The sequence below is a fragment of the Carassius auratus genome, unplaced genomic scaffold (genome assembly GCF_003368295.1).
Source record: "Carassius auratus strain Wakin unplaced genomic scaffold, ASM336829v1 scaf_tig00217411, whole genome shotgun sequence".
NCBI classification, from domain to species: Eukaryota; Metazoa; Chordata; class Actinopteri; order Cypriniformes; family Cyprinidae; genus Carassius; species Carassius auratus.
In genome coordinates, this window is record NW_020529057.1 from 69,185 (window position 1) to 94,280 (window position 25,096).

A 25,096-nucleotide genomic window follows, 5' to 3' on the forward strand; every position below is an offset into this window, starting at 1 on the left:
ACAGAGTATTGTGATTATTAAAGTCGCCGCACCATATTTCTCTTCTATCAACACTTTCTGAGACTTCATGGAATGTTTGCTTTGATAATTTCTTACACGGGTTATAAAAATTGACTACTTTTATATTTCCTCTGGGACTACACATTTCTATTACTATACATTCATACTTATTTGGGACAGTTATCTTTCTGTATGCCAAAGTATCCTTAATAAATGTTATACATCCTCCACCTTGTTTTCCAATTCTGTCACATCTAACCGAACTGTAACCTGATATTACAAAGTCCAAATGAGGTCTTAACCAAGTTTCTTGTATACACATAACATCAGGTCTAACTTCCAGATCAGCTACAACCTTCTTGAACTCTTGACCATTTGCAACTAAGCTTCTGGCGTTCCATTGGAGGATATGAAATACCATAATGAGGTTAATCACCTTGAGACATTCCATTATTTGGGTTCAACATCTCATGAATCATTTCTGCTGTAACTTCAGTGATCCCCAGTATTTCTATGGCTGCCTCTACTATTGTCCTGATTCTATCACTTTTTTTCTTTTGCTGTATTGCCACATTGACAGTCTTACAGATGAAAGCAATAAATTTGGTTTTACCCACAATCAGCGTGTCTTCATTGATCTCTCTTATCCATGGATTTATTTCGGTTTGCCTCTGACTTGACATTGGAGATGAAATCTCAATTATTCTGTTCTCAGCTTCTTTTGCTTTATTTATTACTTGTACCACACTGGGTCTGTATATTTCACTTTCCTTAACTTTTTTTGCTGCATCAGCATAAGACACCTGATTAGTTACTTTATATTTCTGGACCTCTCTGGTTTGTCTTTGTACAGGGCATCCTCCAAAAGCAGCGCTATGCTCACCACCACAATTACAGCATTTTACTTCTGTATCCTGACCACAATTTCCATACTCATGTTCACCTCCACATCTAGCACATCTTTGTTTACCTTTTCATTGACCAGCAGTATGTCCCATTCTTTGACATTTGAAACAACGAAGTGGTGCTGGGATAAACTCTCTTACATCATAACTCAAATATCCCAATCATACCCTCTTTGGCATCTCTTTTTCAAATTCTAGCTTTACTGATAAGCTATCAGTTTTCACCCCTTTTCTTTGGGTTTGTAGTCTTGTGGCTTTCACAACTTTCCCTCCTTTCACTTCTTGAATTATCTCCTCCATTGTTCTTGCCAAAGGTACATCATAGATAACACCTCTAAGCTTTGCTGCATTCCCAGGGATATGAGCACAGATCCTTTCCCCATTAAGTGTTTCTGCTCTGAGAAATCTATCTCTTTGCAGTTGACCTGTAGCAAAGACCAGCAGCCTTCTATTATTCAAATATTTAGCAAACTCGATCTTACCCATTTCTTTCTCAATTGCTTTTGTTAGTTTTAGTGGGTGAAAATGTCCCCCTTCTTTTTTGAACGTTATCATCACTTTCCATTCAGTTTGTTCATTTTCCTTTTTCCCCCCATTTATAATTATAGACTTCACTTTTTTGGACTTGTCGCTCACGTCCACATCATCGTTGGAACTTCCAGAACTATTACACCTTCCTTTCCTCTTATTATTTACCTCCTGCCATAACATACTATCACTATCTCCATCCGTACTTTTACCCATGATAATTACATTCACGGTACAGTTGTTGCTAATTCCAGCGATAAAAGCCAAGAATATCATTCAATCCACCGAGCCAAACCGTGAAACCATAAGCACTTCCTCACAATCATCTCTCACCTCTGTGTTCGCTTGCTGGGTTTAAATATGCAGTGCTTGATGGGGTTCAGGTGTGGCTGCTCAGCCTGTGACGAGCAGGTGCAGGTGTGACTGCTCGGATTCCAGGGTGACGCTGATGAGAGCTCAGGACACGTGTCACAATATACATAATTTGTGCAAGAACAAAAGCACCAAAAAGACTCCCTTTTCCAACGTGTGCTTCAAGATTATAAATGAGATTTACCCTACCAAAGAATTTTTAAGGTTACAATTTAATGTTGATGCAAATTATTGTGTTTTTTGTGAAACAAGTATTGAAACTTTAGAGAATTTTTTTTTTTTTTTTTTTTTTTGGTGTGATTCAGTTCACTTCTGTTGGAGTGAGATGCAAAACTGGTTATGTTCCAAAGATGTTGAATTACCACCATTCAATGTGAAGGTAGTTCGGTTTGGTATTTTTCATGAAAACAAAGATTTTGAATTTGTTCTCAATTCTCTGATATGTTTTGGGAGGTTTTTTTATTCACAAATGCAGATGGTTTAAATCTAAACCCAACTTTATTCATTGGTGTAACGAGTTAAAACTTTTATATAAATCCTTAAAATTTGTTAAGAATAAAAAAGCCCTTAAGCTGTCCTCTATGTTGGAATGATATAATTTAATTTAAAAGCCCATTTTGTAGAATTGTTTTCTTTTTTTTTTTTTTAAAGTGTGTTTGTTGTTATAAGTTTGGTTATGCTCAACCAAGTCTGAATAATTGTGGATATTTTTGGAAATGTGTTCATGTACCTTGTTTGGTTGTAATGTTGTTGCAATAAATAATAATAATAAAAAAACACTCCAACGTTCTGGTCTTTCTTCCTCTCGTCGCTTCGCTCCAGTCCAGCGGGAGGCGCTAAACACATTCGTTTGTTTGACAAACACCATTAAACCTCAGAGGAAGAAGTTCAGTTTCACCGCGCTCTCTGTTGTTGTTATGTCGGTGTGCTGCCTTCATACAAACAGACAGATATTTTTCTAAGAGAGAGAAATACAGATTTTGAATCAGTTCAGTAAATACCTGTAACATCCTCACATCCGTGAGTTTTGAAGCGAGCAGGAATATCTGGGGGAGTAACGTTATCATCTAAACTGAGATCTGCTGCTGTGAAGATGGAGTTTGTGAAAGAGGAGAGAGAAGAGAACACGAGTGAACCAGAAACCAGCACAATAAAACACGAGGAAACAGAAATAAAACACGAGGAACCAGAATTAAAACACGAGGAACCAGAAACCTGGAGAATAAAACACGAGGAACCAGAAACCTGGAGAATAAAACAAGAGGAACAAGTAGGTTGGTGTTTATTCTTATTTATTTTACTTTTTTTTTTATTATTTTTTTTTGTTCTTCATTCATCTTTAATGACTGTTTGTGGTAATGTTACATTAGACTTACAAAGTTTTACTTATCGGGTGTTTTGGGGCCCTGGAGAATTTCTGTGGAGACATTTGTGGCTGTTTTTATATAAAGTCTAGGTGTAGACTGCGGCACTGAAGACTTGTTACCCATGGGTTTTTATTAATAGGCGAAGTTCCTCCTTTATGTCTTTCATATAAATTTCCTTTGACTATTTTGTAACATTCAATGTAATTAAACCACTTTTTGTGCATTATGAATAAAGGGGGATAAATTAAAGTTCTTGCAGTATCCTTTAATAAAATATAAACAATATACAAAGTCAAACAATAAAAGCATAATCTAAAAAAACATTTCTTGTGCATTATAAAGAATATAATACAGTTGGTTTGATACCTTTATCTCAAACTGTGTCAGTTTAATTGAAGTGAGTATATTATATAAAACAGTTGATTCAATAATGTATATAAACAACAAAGGCATCATCTGAAAAACAATGCATTGTGCATTATACTGAATAATATTCTGTATATTTTACAGTTGGTTTGATACCTTTAGATCAAATGATGTTGTCCTTTAATGTATTTATATTATTGCATACATTAAAAGTTGTAAAATTATTTTAAAACCCATAAAATGGTAATTCCGAAAACTGAACTTTGTGGTATTGGTTTTACATTATAATGTCAAGTAGTTAATCGTTTATTTAATTTAAATGGTTCATTGTTAATTTCCCCCTAGAAATTAAGCCTTGTAAACGTAAAGGGCATGGATTTATGACTATCCGAGTTAGTTTGGGCTCAAAACATAATCGCCTTAAAGAGTTCAATTGGCAAAAAAAAAAAAAAAATTAATGTCTAATTTCAAACTAACTTTATCGCCGTTGAAAACCACTACACAAGCACTGCACCAACTGCATAAAACACCCCTAAAATTAGTTAAAATGAGTGCTGTCTGTCACTGTCTGTAATCAGTTCAGTGAATGACTGTATGCTCATTCTTTATAAAGTAGCAGCAATGCCATTTGTAAAGTAGCCTACAGTCTTAGGCACATTAGTATTTTCACCCCAAAAAAGTGTTTTAAGCCAGTTATTTATATATTTTGCTGTAGTATGTCAGGAGGAAATATCAGATTACCAAATATCCAAATATTCATTTTGCCATTCATTTTAATAATAATCTAGTAAGATTGTTGAATGCACATGCAGTCTGACAACAGACGGCCTAAGACTATGACTTTTGGATAGTAGTGTGTGTACTGTATAAAGTACGTATAATTAGATAAAGTATATTTTAATAAAGTCCCTTTCACACTGCCATTCCGGCAAATACACAGGTAAAGTATTCCTGCAATTGTTCCCTGGTCGCTAGATTTTGCACTTTCACACTGCCAGTATATGTGCGTGCTTTCACACACAACCCTTGAAGATCCCGTAACGACACGTAACATCAGCGTGTGACGTGTAATGTACGAGTGGAAAATGCTAGGCAAGTTATACTTTCACTGAAGCAAGAAAACGATCTCGGCGTCAGCGCGGAAAGTGAGGAACTAACTGATCTCTGCTTCATTACAGTTTGCACATATGTTTTCGTCGCGAACGTTGATCTTCAGCCGATAAAAGAGTCACGCGATAACGTGCGTCATCACTTCGACAAGGAATTAGATCTGGCTTTTGTTCACACAGCGCTCGTCCCGGGTCGAACCCCGCAATGTTACTAGGTCCCGACCCGGGTTCAATTCGGTAATCAATACCGGGACGTGGTTGCTTTCACACAGAAGGCGACCCGGCTATGTTCCGGAAATATTGCGGGTCCGACGTGCAGTGTGAAAGGGGCTTAAATGTAATAAAAGTACCGTATTTTTAGGACTATAAGTCGCACCTGAGTATAAGTCGCATTAGTCCAAAAATACGTCATGATGAGGAAAAAACATATATAAGTCGCATTTATTTAGAACCAAGAACCAAGAGAAAACATTACCGTCTCCAGCCACGAGAGGGCTGTTTGTGTTTGAGTCCGCTCGCGCTGCTCCGCGCGGTCTGCTGATAAAAGAGCGCTGAAAGACGAGGAGACAAAAAGCCTAGCGATGCCCATGCTTCGTGTGTACATTTCAGAGAATCAGGACAAATATTTAAATCGATCTCTCAGGCATTTAAGAGGCACCGAAATCACAGCGCGGATTTGGTTCGGTGCATACTGGTGCCATATTTGTACCGGGTTTCGGTACCCAACCCTATGAATCTTGTATGATTTTTTTATTTTTATTTAGTTTTTATTTTTTTATGTTTTTGAGAATCTATAGAGTATCGCTCAATAAAATATTGCGATACTCCCGTGTATCTATATTTTCTTACACCCCTATACCACTGTGTTTTTTACATTTCAGGATGATGTTCATAGAAACGGAGATAGCAAGTGCATTTTGTTTGTTTTCTTTATTTAACAAAAGATATTCTGCTTGAAAGTAAAGGCACTAGAATTTTTGATTATTTTAATCATAGGCCTATATTTGTTTTTTGTTCTGTTTTAAATAGCATTAAATTTAAATGATTTGAAATGAGCGGAAAAAATAAATAAAATATTTACAGCGTTTGTAGTTTTAAGTTTCTTAACGTTTGTTTTATTTATCAGTATTTACACGATTTCTGAAATTAATAGTAAAATGTGTCTTATACATGTACGTTATGTATTTTTTTCCTGATCAGGTGTAACTTAGTCCTATAGTGTGCTGTATGATTAAACAAATGTATTATTAATAAAAAGGGACCATAAAAAAATAAATGAATGCAGTCACTCAAAACAATCATATTATGTTCATTATACTTCCACCCTATTAATAATTTTATTATTAACTAATAATTTTAACCCTTAAAATCTGTTTGCATTTCTGAGGGTGTTCTTGAAAAATCTTCTCTGAAAGGGGTCCCTGGCACCAAAATGTTGTAAACTTCATTCTAGTGCTAGTGGACAGGCATCCATATACAGCAGAGACTTGTGTGAAAGGAGGAACTGTCCTGTCGTCACAACATCTCTCTGTCTTCACCAAATAACCTGAAATCAAATTTATTACATGATTATTATAAGTGGTGCTGGGCGGAAACCAGTTCATACCAAAAACCGGTGTATATTTTCGATTCCGATGTTAATATTGAATATACCTATATACATATTTAATTACTCAGCATTCGGAAACAAACGTTATACTGCGTGACACTGTTTCAGACGGACCCTTTACAATGTTGCATTTCTAAACAGTGACTGCGAGGCGTGGTGAGGGTAAACACAGTGGTGCTCTGGTGTTACGGTATAACGCATGTTTCACACAGTCCGTCTGCAGTGTGTATTAACGGATTCATACTGCAAGAGGTGTCAAGGAGCAGTGCTCTGCAGAAGTGCAGCGATTGTTAACGTAATGAGTCTATTTTTGACAAAAGCTGTTTTAATGCAAGAACGAACACTTCACACAAGATAAAATTTAGAAAATCTTATATTATTGTTAATGTAGTGACCATATATTTGTATTTGCAGTACTAGAACTAACCACTAACTAACCGGCCTGTTTTTGAACAGTTACTATTAAAATAGGCTATCTCAAGCTGCGGTGATACGTTTCATTCATTTTGTGCTGTTTTTGCGCTCTCATCTGAGTGAACGCTTCCGGTATTTGAGTCCGCGCTTCTACAGCAAATGTCTCCTGTGCATTCATATACGCTGAATACTGCCAAAGATTATGTATTTATAAGCTCAAATTAACGAGTTCAATTAAAGCTCCCTATCTAACTCGTTTTAGAGTTGGTAACGAGTTTTGAAGTCAGCAAAAAGCAGCGTCATACACAGGATAAACATGAGCGATCATGTTTACATTAACCCTTATGTCATCAAAACTTGTGCACATCCCTAGTCCTCCTCTCATAGTATTATATGAGCTGTTGTTGTAATGGTAAAATATAATAATTAATTTTAAATAACCCAATAAATTATTATTGTTTGGGATTTAAGACAAGCCTGGGGCTGTCCTAAATTTAAGAAGTTATTTACGATGATTTTTTAGAAGATTCTTTTCAAGAATTTGAATTCTTCTTAGGTTTTGTCTTAAGAACAATCTTAAGAAAAAAGATAAGAACATTCTTAAGAAGATTTTTTTGGGGGAATACAAAATATTCTTATCTTTTTTCTTAAAGGGGGGGGGGGGTGAAATGCTATTTCATGCATACTGAGTTGTTTACACTGTTAAAGAGTTGGATTCCAATGCTAAACATGGACAAAGTTAAAAAAAAATTAAGTTGTACGTTTGTTTTTGTTCCAAAAAATACTCCTTCCGGTTTGTCACAAGTTTCGGAAAGTTTATTTCGAGTATGGGTCTGTGTGACGTTAAATGGAGCGGAATTTCCTTATATGGGTCCTAAGGACACTTCTTCCGGAAGAGCAGAGCGGAGCAGAGACATGCACTGATCAGAGCGAGAGCGTCGTGAAATGTCACAAAAGAAGTGTGTTTTTGGTTGCAAGGGCAAGACAACCCTGCACAGATTACCAAAAAAAAAAAAAAAAACCATTAAGGGACCAGTGGAAGGAGTTTATTTTTACAGAGCATCGACGGAGTTGTGCAAGTGTTTTTGTCTGTTCCCTGCATTTCGAAGATGCTTGTTTTACAAACAAGGCCCAGTTTGACGCCAGATTTGCGTATCGTTTATTTCTTAAGGATAATGCAGTCCCAACGAAAAAGGGTCACGATCGTGTGTTGGAACCGCAGGCGGTGAGTAAAACTGCTTCAAATATCTCTGTGTTGTTAACTTTTAGCTATTGGCGCCTAAGCACATCAAATAAACCTTGTACACCTTTAAAGAAAAAAAAAGACGACATAAAGTGGAACTTAGTCATTTTCCAAAACCACTAAGCAAATATATACAGTTTCAAAACATACCACATAGAGACGTCCTGCTGTAGTCATTGCTGCTGCTACTCTCGTTCAGTTTCAGCCTCAGAATCTGATTCAGGATCATAAATAAACGGCTGAATCTGACTGTTAGCCATGGTTTGTTTTGGATGATGTTTTTTTTCCTTAGTACGGTAATATCACAACTTCCAAACGCTCTCAACGCAAAAGCCTACTGGCGCTCGTGATTCTTTAGCTCCGCCCACACGTCACGCCTCCAGACGCTCGTGTTTTTCCGAAAAAAAATCGGCACAGACTATTTTTCTCTTATAAATATAATAAAACTAAAGACTTTTTGGAGATATGAAGGATGCAGTACTACTCTATAGGTACTCAAGATTAACAGGAGATTGAGTGAAAATGAGCATTTCACCCCCCTTTAAGTTAGAAAATAAGAAGAAATTGGCAGTTGAGAAGAATTTTATTCTTAAGAATGTTTCATGAATCTGACCCCAGATTTGTATGTCGAGTAGCCATCTAGCGCCATCTGCTGTTAAAATCTAAGTTCAGAATCGATTCCAGAGAAATTGCAATTTTTTTTTGCATAAATCTGTTAATGTACATCAAGGTAAGTGCGCAAAGGTCTCTCTCACACACACTCTCTCTCTTTCTCACACACATACACATACACATATAATATGCTGTTATACTCCATATAGCTTCATATACAAGTCAGAAACTAAGCTTTTTTTTGCACAGGCCTATCTAAATGGTTATTGGTCCCACCTAAAAAAAAGAAAAAAAAAAATATATGAATCTGATACATTTTTACAGCAGTTTGAGTGGATGTTTTCATCCCGAACAACTCGAAAGGGTAGTGAATTTGAACAATTCACAAGAGTTAAAATCTAAGAATCGATCCACGAATCGATTCTGCATTGATTTATCGTCCCAGCCCTAGACGTCACGTTTGTTGGGTTTAAATGCAGGTGTGCAAAATGTCAGTGCAAGATTTGCGTAGCGTGTGTGATGTTGAGTGCAATGTGCAGCATTTATTAGGGGCCATGCCCCAAAGTGCAAGGCACCTATCGTTTTCGTTCCCGATCTTATTATTAGAGGCCAAGCACAGAAGGTGCAAGGCACCTATTGAAATTATTGGCGTCCTTCTTCTTCTTCCGCCGCAAGTCTATGGCAGCCCATATAACCGCTTGCGGGAAAGTTGTGAACTAGGCTTGGGCGGTATCCAGATTTTGATGACGTCAAACCTCCTCCCTATTTTACCTCGGTATACGGTATTACCGTGAATAATTAAAAAATGATGACGTAAGGCTGAGACAGCATCAAACTGTTGGCTTGTGCCTAAACCATTCAGAAACTAAATACTGAAACAATAACAAAATTACATGCACAACAATATTAACAACTTTTATTAGCAACAAATAGCAATGGTCAAACATAATTAAATTAACATAAACATACAGAACAGTATTGCGCAGAGATCCGCACACAAATCAATAAAATCACTTGGGGATATTATTATTATAATATTCGTTCTGCTCTAATTATTTGATAAATAAACATATCGACATACGTTTGCTTGCCATAAAGAAAAAAAATGGAAATAAGTCCACAATAAAACCTAATTCGGTCAATATCTGTGATTCTCCACGGCATATTTGAAGATGTATGCAAGCAAAAAATTATTAATGAATGAATAAGAACTGCGGTCTTCTACAGTACTTCAAATATGCCGTGGATAATCACAGAAATTGACCGCATTCAAGAACATTGTTGCGGCATCTCTCAAGCAACGAATAAACACAGCTAACTTGGAGAATGCAGTGAAAACTCCTTCTCACGTCTGTCCTAGACCCTTGGCCCAAAGATCTCAGGTTTCTCAATGAAACCTCAATGCCGGCCTTATTGTTAACAGACTAAGGAGCCGACTTTCCCCCGATCATACATGCCCGTGTTACTTAACAAGAACGTGTTAAAAAACAATAGAAAAAGCAAAAAAGATTTGCTGACAGTTTCAAAGTTAAGTGTAAGCTACATTCTGGACAATGGCCTAATTGCTGCAGGCTGCTTTACGTTTTTTCTTTGTTAATTTTTTTTTTTGCTTTTAATCTGTACTTTTGTTTGTTTGCATTGTTAAAGTTTTTCAGCTACAAAAAACAATGTGTAATGTTCAAGCTTATTGTGTGTAAGCTTGTTCAAAAATGACAGAAACACTAAATGTTGATGAAAAATAACTTCTGTCTCATTAAACTTAATTTAAATATTCAAATATTAGTTTTTTTGTGAGCTCAAAATTATTCGAATGTGATATTTGTGGAAAAACACCCATCCATAAAAATCACACCGCACAAACAACTTTTAATAACAAAGAGCAGCTTATAAAAAAAGAGCAAATAGACCCACAACGGTCAACCAGAGTTGAATTAAAATAAACATCCATATATATATATATATATATATATATATATATATATATATATAATAAAATTTATTGAAAAGCAATAGGTCTAAATAAAAATTTCTTCTTTCCAAAATAGTTTTTAATGAAAACCAAATAAAAATACCTGAATCCATTTAATAAAAAATAAACAATAGGAACAAATGGCAAGTGGCATACAATCTAGTCAAGATTTTTTGCTAGGGCACGTTGTGGACCGACAACTTTACCTGCGGTGCTGAAAACCTGCTTCGATGGTGTGCTTGTGGCACAGACGCACAGGTACTTTCGTGCCACTCGCAGGAAAACACCAGGCAGCATTCTTCCATGAATGAAGTGGGTTCTGGTCTCCTTGAGTAACTGGCTCTAAACAGTAGGCTGTTACTTCAGCTCCGATTCGGTCCTCTACGTTGCCGATGCCTACAGGACCTGCAATTGCATCTGCTTTTTTTTTTATTTGCAGCATATTCCCAGAGTCATCTTTTTTCGTGAGGGCACAATTTGCAAATAGCCTCGTCCTTATTTACCACCTGTCCCTTCTCGTTCGGTCGAAACCCGAAATACTGGCCAACTGCAGAAGTTGTGTTCTTTTTCGAGAATACCTACTTTTTAGAACTTGTCCTAGACGGTTAATCCAATTTTCACAAAAATTGGCTCACATCATCTTCAGACCACGCCAGCAAAAAGTTGAGGTATTCAAGTTTAGTCGTCCGACCATTCTCGAATGACACGTGAATGGATTTTACAAAAAGCACACAAAAATGCATGTGAGGCTATATATCGGCAACGGTTGGGCGTATTGAGACCAACTTGGTTTGTGTTATAACAAGCATGACCTGAGACTACCTGTCAGGAGATATGAAAAATGCATATTTGTGCTTATTACTTCTGAATGGTTTGGTCAAAAATCACAAAACTGATCTCTTTAGATTCGGAGGGTCATGGTGAGTATTTTCTTATGCATTATCGCAACGTTATGAAAATAATTACAAAAATGTTTGGCTCCATGCCCTGATGGTACTCAGAAAGTTTGGGGGCAGCACCACCTTGTGGTCAAAATAATAAAATGAAATGTAAAAAAAAATGCTAATAACTTTTGAATAAATTAGACTATTGAAATCAAAGTGATCTCCCTATATTCTTTGGGTCATGTCGAGAACATCAATACCAATTATGCCAAAATTGAGCAAACTCCCTGTCGGCCATTTTGATTAATGTTGAAAAACTACTTTTTCAAACTCCTCCTAGACCCGTTTGTCTGATTTTCAACAAATTTGACTCAGATCATCTTCAGACCAAAATGAAACGAAATGCCACTCCGTCCGAATAAGGTTAGCTGCGCTCCTACACCTAGTCAGAATATAGTTCCCAGTATTTATACGATTAACAATGGTCTCTGTCTCATATAGCCTTGTTATTTGTACACGCTGTGACTATACAGATCACAACATGTAAATAGGAAAATGTTGCATTATTTTGTCACTTATTGGGATTACTATGCTACCATTATCCATTTACATCCAGTCTTTGTGCTAAGCTAGGCTAGCGGTGGGTGCGTCAAATAACACTTACAGAACGCACAGAAATGAAAAAGGTATGTATGGATTTATCTAACTCTGGGGGATACTGTGAATAAGCTAAAGTCCCAAAAAGTCAGAGTGTTCCTTTTAAGACCAAGCGGAATCCTCTGTTGACTGCTCCCGCTTCACAGTGAGCGTGACTCGTGCTAACTGACCCAACATTTAGCAAGGCAGGAAAACATTCAGTCTGCCTGAAGGATGATGTATTTCATTGTAAGTTAAATCTGTTAAATAGAGTGAGAGAGAGAGAGAGAGAGAGAGAGAGAAAACCGTAGTAGGCTATTCTTAAACTTGGATCTCATTAGATTAAAGTACAAATCCAAACACCAGAAGCAACCTACACTCTGTAAGTGTTCTTTGCTTTGAAAAGTATGCATTTTATTTACAGGCTATATGGTAAAAATAATATTTTAGTTCAAAACTTTAAAAGGGGGGTGAAATGCTCGTTTTCACTCAATATCCTGTTAATCTTGAGTACCTATAGAGTAGTACTGCATCCTTCATAACTCCAAAAAGTCTTTAGTTTTATTATATTCATAAGAGAAAGATAGTCTGTACCGATTTTTCCCGGAAAAACACGAGTGGCTGGAGGCGTGACGTGTGGGCGGAGCTAAAGAATCACGAGCGCCAGTAGGCTTTTGTGTTGAGTGCGTCTGGAAGCTGTGACACCGTGAGGACAAAACCAACCAAAAAAAACCATGGCTAACAGTCAGATTCAGCGTATATTTATGATCCAGAATCAGAGGCTGAAATTTAACAAGAGCAGCATAAGCAATCAGTCTCAATGTTTTATGTTACGTACTGAAACTGTATATATTTGCTTAGCGGTTTTGGAAAATGACTAAGTTCCACTTTGTCATCTTTTTTTTTTTTTTTAAGCTGTACATGTGGAAAGTACAGTTTGATGACAACATTGCATTTTGTTTAATTGATGTGCTTACATGCCGATAGCTAAGTTAATAACACAGAGATATTTGAAGCAGTTTTACTCACCGCATGCGGTTCCAACACACGATCGTGACCCTTTTTCGTTGGGACTGCATTATCCTTAAGAAATAAACGATGTGCAAATCCGGCATCAAACTGGGCCTTGTTTGTAAATCAAGCATCTTCGAAATGCAGGGGAACAAACACAAACACTTGCACAACTCTGTTGATGCTCTGTAAAAATAAACTCCATCCACTGGTCCCTTAATGCTGTTTCTCTTTTGGTTATCTGTGCAGGGTTGTCTTGCCCTGGCAACCAAAAACACACTTCTTTTGTGACATTTCGCGATGCTCTCGCTCTGATCAGTGAAGTCTGTTGTGCTCTCAGTGCTCTGCTATACGGGAGCACGCGCTCTTCCGGCAGGAAATTCCGCTCCATCTAACGTCACACAGAGCCATACTCGAAAAAAACTTTCCGAAACTTGTGACAAACCGGAAGTAGTATTTTTGGAACAAAACACTATGTTCACCTCATTTGATCTCAAGCGAGTGTCTACTACAGCGACTCACAAATCAGGCAACCAACTGGACCTCATCTACACAAGTTGTTGCTCCGTGGACAGCTCTTTAGTTGTTCCACTGCACACCTCAAGACCACTTCCTCATTACTGCTAACCTAGCACTTACTCCTGAAGCGACACACACTCCAACGCAGGTCACCTTTCAACGGAACCTACGCTCACTCTCTCCATCTTGCCTATTTTCTGTGGTTTCATCCTCACTTCCTGCACTCTCTCAGTTTTCAGCTCTGGACACGAACGGTGCTAAGGACACTCTTTGCTCTCTTCCTTCTCTGCAAATGTCTTCACAGCTAAAACATCCTACTACCACAACAAAATTAAAAATTGTGTGATCCTCAGACACTCTTTAAAATTTTCTCTTCCCTTCTTAATCCATCTCCACCTCATTCTCCATCAACTCTTACATCTGACGACTTTGCAGTTTTCTTCACAAATAAGACAAGAACCATCAATGACCAATTCTTCACAACGTAGACTGAGGACAACTTCACAATGACCAATGCACACTCTCTCTCCTCCTCTCCACTCTCAGAGATGGATGTTTCCAAACTTATCCTGTCCAGTCATCCTACTACTTGTCCACTTGATCCGATCCCCACTCACCTCCTTCAAGCGATCTCTTCGTCAGTCATACCTTCACTTACTCACATTATCAACTCCTCTCTTCACTCTGGAACATTTTCCTCAGTATTTAAGCAGGCTCGGGTAAACCCACTGCTTAAGAAACCATCTCAAAATCCAATGATTCTAAAAAACTACAGACCGGTATGCCTTCTTCCATTCATTGCAAAGACACTTGAGCGAGCTGTGTTCAACCAGCTCTCTATGTTCCTTGTACAGAACAACGTCCTGGACAGCAACCAATCTGGCTTCATAAGTGGCCACTGAACTGAGACTGCCCTGCTCTCAGTTACTGAAGCCCTGCGACTGGCAAGAGCAGCTTCAAAATCCTCAGTACTCATCTTACTGGACCTGTCTGCTGCTTTTGACACAGTTAATCACCAGTTTCTCCTGTCCACCCTGAGAAGTCCTCCAATCTCCAGTCCTACCTCTCCGATAGATCCTTCAGCGTGTCTTGGAGGGGTGATGTTTCAAAGTCACAACAACTTGCTTCTGGGGATCCTTAAGGCTCAGTACTTGGACCATTTCTCTTCTCCATCTACATGACGTCATTAGGATCTGTCATTCAGAAGCATGGCTTTTCTTATCACTGCTTAGCTGATGACACCCAGATGACCCGACAGTAGCTGATCTCATTTCAGCCTGTCTGAGTGACATTTCTAGCTGGATGAATGGCCATCAACTTCAGCTCAACCTTACCAAGACAGAACTTCTGGTGGTTCCAGCTAACCCATCGTTTCATCACAACTTCTCTATACAGCTGGGTTAGTCAACCATAACTCCCTCCAGAACAGCCAGAAACCTAAGAGTTGTGATGGATCATCAGTTAAGCTTCACATGCCTTATTGCTACAACGACCCTTTCCTGCAGATTTGCCTTATACAACATTAGGAAGATTAGACCCTTAGTGTCAGAGCAAGCAATCCAACTTCTTGTCCAAGCTCTTGTTCTCTCCAGACTGGACTATTGTAATGCTCTCCTGGCGGGCCTTCCAACATGTACTATCAAGCCTCTGCAACTATTCCAGAATGCAGCAGCAAAGGTTGTCTTCAATGAGCCAAAAAAAGCTCACGTTACTCCTCTCCTAATCAGGTTACACTGGCTACCAGTAGCCGTACGCATCAAATTCAAGGTACTGATGCATGCCTACAAGACAACCTCTGGCATGGCACCAACATACCTAAACCCACTACTTCAATCTTATGTGCCCTCCAGAAGTTTGTGCTCCGCACGTGAATGACGCCTTGTGGTTTCCAAAGAATTTCAAAATCACTCTCACTGACCTTTTTCTGGACTTTTTTTCCCAGCAGGTGGAATGACCTCCCGATCTCAATTTCAAGAAACATCTAAAGACTCATCTTTTTTTCGCCAGCACTTAACCAAATAATACTAGCACTTTTCTTTCTTTTCTTGTCTTTCATTAAAAAAAAAAAACCCTGGCTATGCGTACTGTACTTGAGACTTGTCATGGCACTCGTATATTGTTGTTGTTTTCTTGTTGATCTGATTGCTTCTATTGTTCTCATTTGTAAGTCACTTTGGATAAAGTGTCTGCTAAATCATTAAATGTAAATTTCAATGTAAATGTGAAGATATTTTTTAAACCAAGAATGAACTTAAATGAAAACTTGTAAAAAAATGTAGCTTTTTATCCGTGTGTGTGTAGATTTTTGAGAGTAATATAGTGAAGTAAATGTAAGCGTTCCGTATACGGGACGGGGTGACAGTTAAAGGGTTAAACTACACTACAGGGCAACATGGAACATCTGACTTAACACAAACGTATACACATTAAACATAGATGTCAACGCACGGAAAGCATGGATAGAGAGAGAGAGAGAGAGAGAGAGAGAGAGCGAACGAACTGCAGCGAGAGCGAGCGAGCACTCATGCACAATAGACAGTGGAGCGTCATGGCAGTGGATAGTGGATACTTGCATTGGTTCTGTAAAGTGGTCTGTAAAAGTAAAGTGTCCCGGTGCATGTATAATGCGTAGATTCCTGTTGAATCCTTTTAGGAGTGAAACCGTAGTCATAGTCCTGAGTGGAGTTTCCCCTCTATTGGAGTTTATGGTCACTCCAGCTGATGATCGTGACGAGATATATATATATATATATATATATATATATATATTAGTGGTGTTCCCGGCTAAGGATTTTCTTAGTCGAATCGGAATTTTCCAATCTTGCTGATATCGAATCATATGTTTGGGGGCGGGGCAAAATACATTGAGTCAAGTCAGACATTCTACAGCCATAATTACTGATGTTAACACACATGGAAAATGTGTAACAAATGCTTCGCAGATATAAACGGGGTAAATAATGTTTTATGTTTTGATTTAAAATGGTTCAAATTAAATGTCAGCGAAACCCTAACAATACACATTTTTTACAATAGTGCTCTCGTTATAAAGTTAGCCTATATGACAGTAGTTATTAATGTTCTGTATTTCTGTTTTGAGCTGCGCGCACTGAAGATGACCAGTAGAGTGAGTTTTTGATCAATGGGATTAAACTCATAATTCAATGTAGAATACGCTTTATTTATACAACATAACGTTAATATTAGGACTAATATGCTTGCTATCTGCAAAAAGAGCCCAAATGCAAATGAACGTGTCCGTGGGCTCTGAATGTGAACTCCTTTTGCGGATGTGTGTGCAGAATGTGCAGAAACACGGCAGCTAAACTTTAAAAATTCACAGCGTTTTATTATAATGGTGTTCTCATTATAATAGTATGGGTGTGACAGTCCAGTCAGGCCATCCTTAAAAATATTCTTGTTTGCCGTAACCCTGTCAATTTAGCACCGACTCAATTATTATAATTTTTTTTGCTTTTAGTCCGACCGACTTGCCGATTGTAAATTTGTGTTAAGACCGACCAATTATTTTTTTACTCTTCAAACAACTAATACAAACGCAATAACATACTATTAATTATATTTAAGTCACACTGTGGCCTGTGCGTTCTCTTCGTCTCATCTCTGAGAGTCAGAGTCAACGGTTCGCGCTTGGTAATGATGGCTGCAGCTACAGTAAACTAAATGTTCGCGGTCACTGTTCAAAATCCTACAGGTTCGGGCACCATAATACATCTAAAAAAATTCATTAAAACAGTTCGACACCGCTTTAACTTGGCACGAAGTTCTGGAGAAACTGTGCCCAGGTCTTTTCCCATCCCTTCTCCTCTCTAGTCTAAAACCGTGACCGTGTCCACTGTCACTTTAGGTTCGAATCAAGCACGAAACAACCAACACAAGTTTCAAAAACTATTTTAAATGATTTTAATGACCTTCTCTCAGAGCGCATCCAGGTTTTTTTTTTTTTTAACAGGCGTCACACAGCAACTGCAGCCTCGGACAAACACGCATAACCGCAAATAATACTTCTGCACAATGTTTCTCTTTTTACAACAGAAATGTGAATTCAGTCTAATATGCTTTGGGCTTGAATTGCCTAGGGCTGTCAAAATACCTGAACAACTAAATTCGAATTTTTTACTTAAATATGATCAAAATTCAAATTGTATTCAAATTTTAAATGCATAATTTCAGTTAGGGTGAAGAAAAGCTTTTTGCTTCTCTTCTGAGGCTCAAGATAGCACATCAAGCAAAATATTACTGTATGTTTATTCAAAGCATTAGAATACATGACTGAAAAAAACAATATTTCAAATAATGTTTATGAACCAATTATTATTAATTAATTTGCTTAAAGAACTATAAACAAAACAGCATCATGTATGCATGCATTTTTTTAATAAATAAAAAGGTCACACAGGATACATTATTTCATTTAAAAACATGAGATGCAGTGGGATGGGGAACAAAAACCCAACATAAAGTCTCGAGATATTTTTTAGAAAATTAAAATTAATACAAAAATTTTACATGTCTTTCTAAACATGCGGCTCTCTTGTGGGAGACGCGAGTCCAACAGTGTCCCTCTAGAAAATGCGCGAAATATGCAGTTTTGATGTAAAAAAAGATCTTCTCCACATTGATGTTCATTTTTTTTTCTTTTATTTAAGTGGCTTCAACTGGATAGGCTAACATAACCTTATAATGCAATGGCACATACATCGTCATCGCATCTCGTGCACGTACACGAGGTGAAAGATGAGAAAGCAGATACTGCGTGTCGAGCTCGTCCGCCTTTGAAAGTTGTGTAGACACAGCTGTGCGCGCGAGATGGAATTGAACACGTACCGGGGCTCATAAGGCAGCTTCCTTAATGCACACCCAAAATTCGAATGCGCATTCAAATGTGGATTTCTATTTTAAATTCGACGAATATTCGAAAAAAGATTTTTTTTTACAGCCTAAGAAAATCGCTTATGCAATTTTTTTGTTTTTGTTGTTGAAATTTAATCGTAAACACAGCCATGTTGATGCCTGCAGTAAATGTTTTGCATTATGTCAGTCCACTCTGCTTATTGTTTTTCGAAAATTTTGCGCTCCTGTTTGTCATTGTGCACGTAACTTCACGCCAATAAATCATCAGAAATATTGGTCTTTGAATCTTTACATTCCTCCTGCCTGTTGTCCGTTGATGTACCTATATTTGGTGTTATTTGCAGTATAAAACTTTAGACATGCAAAATCGATTTTACAATCGATTCAATGAACACTCGTCACTCAAATCAAACAGGATTTTTTTTCACAAAAGTGACAACCCAAGAAAGCAAAGTAAACGTTCTCTCATTAGGTTGCATTGATACATAGCGGTGGATGCAAGTAAAACAGTACCTCTCTTTTTTTTCACTTGAAATTCATGCAATAAACATGTTTTTGACAAAGATTTAAATTTGTTTGTAGTCTATATAGCCTGCATCAAAATGAGGTTTGCAAAGATGCGCCCGTAGGCACGGGTTGAAGACCCAGTCAGTGATGTCACAATATGCTAATTTGTTTAAATTCATACCGACGTCATCAACATCACAAAAATTGACTTTTTTTTTTTACATTGAAACTTGAAAAAAAAAATATATATACACCAACCTACGACCCTTTTTTTTTTACTGTTACTGCAAACCAAAATATTTTTAAGAATGGCCTCATAGTTATTAATAATCTGCTTTTTTGTTTGACCTGCTCGTGAAATCATGTGAAATCAGACATTTGAGCGCTCATGTATAGACATAATGGCATAATCAATAACACCCCGCAAATTATTTTCAATTAATATACAATTATTATATAATAAATGTAAATTTCTTTTAATAATATTAGTATTATAAAAAATGCTATTATTATTATTATTATTTTAATCTAAACTTTCGGAATTTACAAACTGAAAATCGGCTTTTATTTTGGCGGGTTGCCAGCAAGTAAGTACATGGATTTACGGGTTTAGCGCTGCCGTCTGTAGAGCGTCAGTGAATGAAATGTCACAGTTTTGAATTGTGCTTTGAAAACGCTAGCGGATAGCCTAGATTTATGTTTTCAGTTTGAAAAAAAATCTTGTACAGTAAAGTTTGTAGATCTAAAATGGGAATTGCGTATTAACAGCAGTATGCAAACGCGCCCTCTGAACTTATTTACACAGCGCATTTCTTATTTTGGTCATGTGAACCTGCATGCCGCTGTAGCAGAAATGAGTCAAATCAGACAAATCAAAGAGTCTATCAGAGCTGTGTGCATTGAAACATGAGCTGAATTCCTCAGGAAGTCATAAATCAGTTCTAGTGCCACAGGAACCAAGCAAGATAACCAACCAACCAACTTGTTCACACAACAGCTTTCAACATTAACACCAATAGAACAATTATTAACAATTTTAATTCGAAGAAGAGATTGTCAAATTTATTGTTCGTGATTGAAATGCAACGCTGGACATCACATGTAAACCCAGGAGATCAAGTTAAATACTTGCATTGACTTCCCCCCCAGCCAGTGAAACCAGACTGAAATTCCTAAGGGGGAAGGGCTTTAAACCTTTGTCTTCACAGAAAAGTCCTTTGCCAGAGAATGGCAAAGAAACCCTTTTTATACATTATATATGGACCAGAATGAACTCAAAAAAGACTTATGAATGAATCATTCCATTGCTTAACTCCATATTCATTTATGTGTAACCCACACATTTGACTATCATGTATAATCACTTATTGTGTATGTCTTTTGATAACTATAGGATACCTAGTCATGTCTAGTATTCAAATAATCGCATTTTCTTGCTTGATATTGTCCTGACAATCATTTATTTGTAAAATATATCATAATCATGTTATAGGAATCATGTCCAAAATTAGACCCTGTGAGGCAAGAACCACATGCTTGGTAAGATAAACAAATGATTTATGATACCCACCCCAAGAACATATCTGATTGGTCAAGGCAACATTTGAGGGGTGGCCAACAAGGAAGTTTAAAAACTTTGGACACGATTAAAGTCTGCTTTTAGTTCTAGTCTAGCTGCTGCTATTAGCCATGTCGGCTTTTAGTCTAGCATTGCTTGTGCTATCAGTCATGCCTTGCTTTTAGTCTGCTTTTAGTTCTAGTCTAGCTGCTGCTATTAGCCATGTCGGCTTTTAGTTCCAGCCTTGCTCGTGCTATCAGTCATGCCTGCTCTTAGCTTTTAGCTTGTAGCTTTGCTACCTAGCTTTAGCTTGTAGCATCTAGCCATGCGGTAGTCATCATTGTTCTTTGAGCGCGGTTCCAGCGTGCCTGCCTGCTGCTACTATGAGAAGGGACACAACCTAGTCTCGTCAAACTTTATTTATTTTCTTTTCCGTTTGAGAGTTTCGTGTTCTGAGTTAAGTTTTGTAACGTCCATTCAACTTCAACCAGCGAACACGACTCTGCACTTTCAGCCAACGCCCAACAACCACGGGCTTCCCAAGACGTCACTTCAGAGACTGAACTTCCAGCCAATCAACGACCTCGGGATAGCCCTTTCACCGAGGCTCCTTCTTCACAGGAGATGCAAGTAACTTTACCTCCAGACTGTGACCTTTACTGGTGTATCTAATATAATTTTAACCTCATTGAGGAACTCAATGCGAGCTCTAATTACGTGATTGATGGTTGTTCATGTTTATGCAATTTAACGTATTGCTGTTAACTTGGGATTCCATATTTCCATTCTCTTAAACTCATCTTTCCCTAACTTTCGACCTTCCTGCAACTTGTGTGAATGTGTGTGTGCGTGCGTTTATGTGTTAGATTAGTTTATATGTCTTAGATTTATCTAATAAAGCCTTATTCATATTGAAAAGAGAAGTATCTTGTGTTTTGTGCTTACAAGTTAATGTCTTAAACTGTCGATCTTGTTACTGTGCTAATTGATAGTGTTTTCACTATAGTTTGGATATTAGTATCCAGCGCAGATTTGATGTTAAACGGCTCGTTCACTGAATCGCAGGCGCGTCTCCGTGAACAGCCGTGAAACAGTGATTCTGTTCAAATTCCCTTTAAAATCTTAAATGATTCCCTTTGAGCTAAATTGACCTGTTTCCCTTACACCGCGGTGGTATTACCCATTCTGGTTGTCTACCTACTGTTTATAAATGTGTATATAAAATATATACATTTTACTAGGGCTGTGACGGTGATAAAGTGATGCTTAAAAATGTTTACCCAGTTTCCCTATTAAATTAGTAAAAGTCATTAAATCTGAAGCAAAAAAAGTAAATTGTGTTTTAACAGATGTTCTCAGCTTTTATCAATATACCAAAAATAAAAATTTTACTTTTATTTCAGAGTACATTGAAGAGGAAAATGAAGAACCAAATCATCAAGAGAAGCAGCATGCATGTGATCAATGCGGTAAAATGTTTTTATGGGCTTCACTTCTGAAGAAACACTTGAAAGTTCATGCAAAGAAGAAGCCACATTCATGTCATTTGTGTGGTGAGAGTTTTTTGCATCTACAAAGTTTGAAAGAACATCTTCAGATAAAACATACTGGCGTGAGAGAGTACGTGTGCTCTGAGTGTGAAAAGACTTTTAGTTCACCAAGCAGTTTAAAACTGCACGAGAGGATTCACACTGGAGAGAAACCTTACAAGTGTTCACATTGTGACAAGAGATTCAGTCGGTTAGCACATCTGAAAACACATGAGAGGATTCACACTGGAGAGAAACCTTACAAGTGTTCACACTGTGACAAGAGATTCAGTGATTCGACACATCTGAAAAGACATGAGAGGATCCACACTGGAGAGAAACCTTACAAGTGTTCAAACTGTGACAAGAGATTCAGTGTGTCATCAAGTCTGAAAAAACACGAGAGGATTCACACTGGAGAGAAACCTTATAAGTGTTCACACTGTGTCTGGAGATTCAGTCATCCATCAAATCTGAAAAAACATGAGAGGATCCACACTGGAGAGAAACCTTACAAGTGTTCACACTGTGACAAGAGATTCAGTCGGTTAACACATCTAAAAAAACATGAGAGGATCCACACTGGAGAGAAACCTTACACGTGTTCAAACTGTGACAAGAGATTCAGTCAATCATCAAATCTGAAAAAACATGAGAGGATCCACACTGGAGAGAAACCTTACAACTGTTCACACTGTGACAAGAGATTCAGTGATTTTTCAAGTCTGAAAAAACACGAGAGGCTTCACACCGGAGAGAAACCTTATAAGTGTTCACACTGTGACAAGAGATTCAGTCGGTTAGCACATCTGAAAACACATGAGAGGATTCACACTGGAGAGAAACCTTACAAGTGTTCACACTGTGACAAGAGATTCAGTGATTCGACACATCTGAAAACACATGAGAGGATCCACACTGGAGAGAAACCTTACAAGTGTTCACACTGTGACAAGAGATTCAGTGTGTCATCAAGTCTGAAAACACATGAGAGGATTCACACTGGAGAGAAACCTTACAAGTGTTCACACTGTGACAAGAGATTCAGACAGAAAATAGAGCTGAAAACACATGAGAGGATTCACACTGGATAGAAAGCACATCAACGCAATGTACGTGAGAAGTGTTCCTTTATGTCATCTGTTACATACAGTCAAACAAAAAACAATCACAGTAAGGCCCCGTACACGGGGAGACACATTTAGTTGTATATGTAAATATTTTGTATGGTATATGTTTCCTCCAGACGGATCCAGCATTTTGGTAGAGTGAATTAATTTTTTTTTAAACCAGGTCCCAGAGTGGATAAATCTGAAAATGACACCTTTTTTGCTTTTGTGTACTGCCAATCCATATATTTTGTTAAACAATGATGTCATCAACCCACTTCTCTACTATAGTCAGACACCGCTAGGTCATGTAACACCAACAACAATGGAGGACTACATGTTTGTGTTCATGCTGTAGAAGCTACTGCGCCTATTAGCTTGACTTAACTTACTAGTAGAGCTGCACGATATTGGAAAAAACAACACACATTGTGATAATGTTTCTCAGCAATGTATATTGAGAAATGGAAAAAAATCACCAGATGACTTGAACAGCTCTATTTAAGGAAAAAATTAATGATTGGGGTGATTTTGTTGTTGAATAAATCAGCTAGTTTTATAATCTAGAGATTGTAAAGAGTATGTAGCACACGCATTGTCAAGTCAAGTACCAGTGGATTACAGACTTGCTCCCGCGAGACCTGATGCAACAGAGAGCGGCGCGGGACAAGACTTGTGTGTGTGCAGGATGCTGGAAAATAAAAAAAGTAGTATCTAAACATAAAAAATCTAAAACAAATAAATTGTTATTCATCTATTACACAAAAGCAAAATGAACTCATATAAAATATAAACAATTAACAGGTGCAAGCGTATGCAGAGCTTCTATTTAGGCTATAACAGGGATTGGTTTATTGCACGATGAGATTGATGCAAGCACACCTTTTGTGAATAAAAGTTTAATTTCGGCTAAGCGAGTTAATAATATATTAATAAAAGTTCAAAGTTTAATATGAGCGAATTTGTCATCGTACTGTTTTAGCATGTTTTGTTATTAAAAATTATAGGCTAACGATGAGTCACAAATTAAGTATTCGTTTGAAGTAAGAGGAAAATGTAGATTCATATTCACGTATATTCTGACATAGTTTTGCACATAGACTGTGTCATTTCAGGCAAAAATTGAGATGGAGGTGAGCATAATTCAGTGTCCACACAAATCTGCGTGGCTCTCACAGTGTCTACACCATACGTCAGCGGCACAACAAAATGCAATAGATCCCATTATAATCAGTGATGCTGTTTACAGTAGATGTGGTGCTACGTGACAAATCGCAGAGAGTAATTCAGTTCAAGCAAACGCACAAAACCTGATTAATATTTATAAATCCAGTAGCTCATTATCCTTTAGTAATCCTTGGTGTATTTTATAGTTATTATTATTAGAATTCATATCATTATTTTCCTATCAGTATTTTTGTTAGTTTTTTTTGTCAAAAATTGAATGACAGAAAAAGCAACCACCTCTCAAGTTAAAATTCAGTTTGTTAAAGTTCAGTTTGATGAAATTCAGTTTGTTAGTTCAGTTTGATGAAATTCAGTTTGTTAAAGTTCAGTTTGATGAAATTCAGTTTGTTAAAGTTCAGTTTGATGAATAATGAGTAATATCATTCAAACATGGTTATCAAATTTACTTCTAATTGCTTAAGTTATATTAAATAATACTTGATTATTATAAAGCTTGATTGATGTTAAAAGTGTATTTAAAAAACTGCACCATTTTACAAATATATATGTATGTATGTATATATGTATGTAGGTATATATATATATATATATATATATATATATATATATATATATATATATATATATAAACTAAGAGTAAACTAACATATATATATATATATATATATCTCAATCAGTCTGGTGGCGAGTAAACTAACATATTTAGTAGTCAATGGAGATTCAATTGCCAAAGTGTCAGTAGAGGGTTGCAACCTAACCAGTAGTCATTATTAGCACCTGAGCAAA

General features: G+C 37.2%; 1 protein-coding gene across 1 annotated transcript; it reads left to right on the forward strand.

Moving 5' to 3' along the window:
- The first annotated feature begins 422 nt into the window (after positions 1–422).
- LOC113100926 (zinc finger protein 501-like) lies at positions 423–24,039 on the forward strand. The gene is made up of 3 exons (XM_026265415.1): positions 423–427; positions 3,033–3,079; positions 21,888–24,039. The coding sequence occupies exons 1-3, from the start codon at positions 423–425 to the stop codon at positions 23,105–23,107; spliced, it is 1,272 nt and encodes a 423-aa protein (XP_026121200.1). The 3' UTR covers positions 23,108–24,039.
- The last annotated feature ends 1,057 nt before the right edge of the window (positions 24,040–25,096 follow it).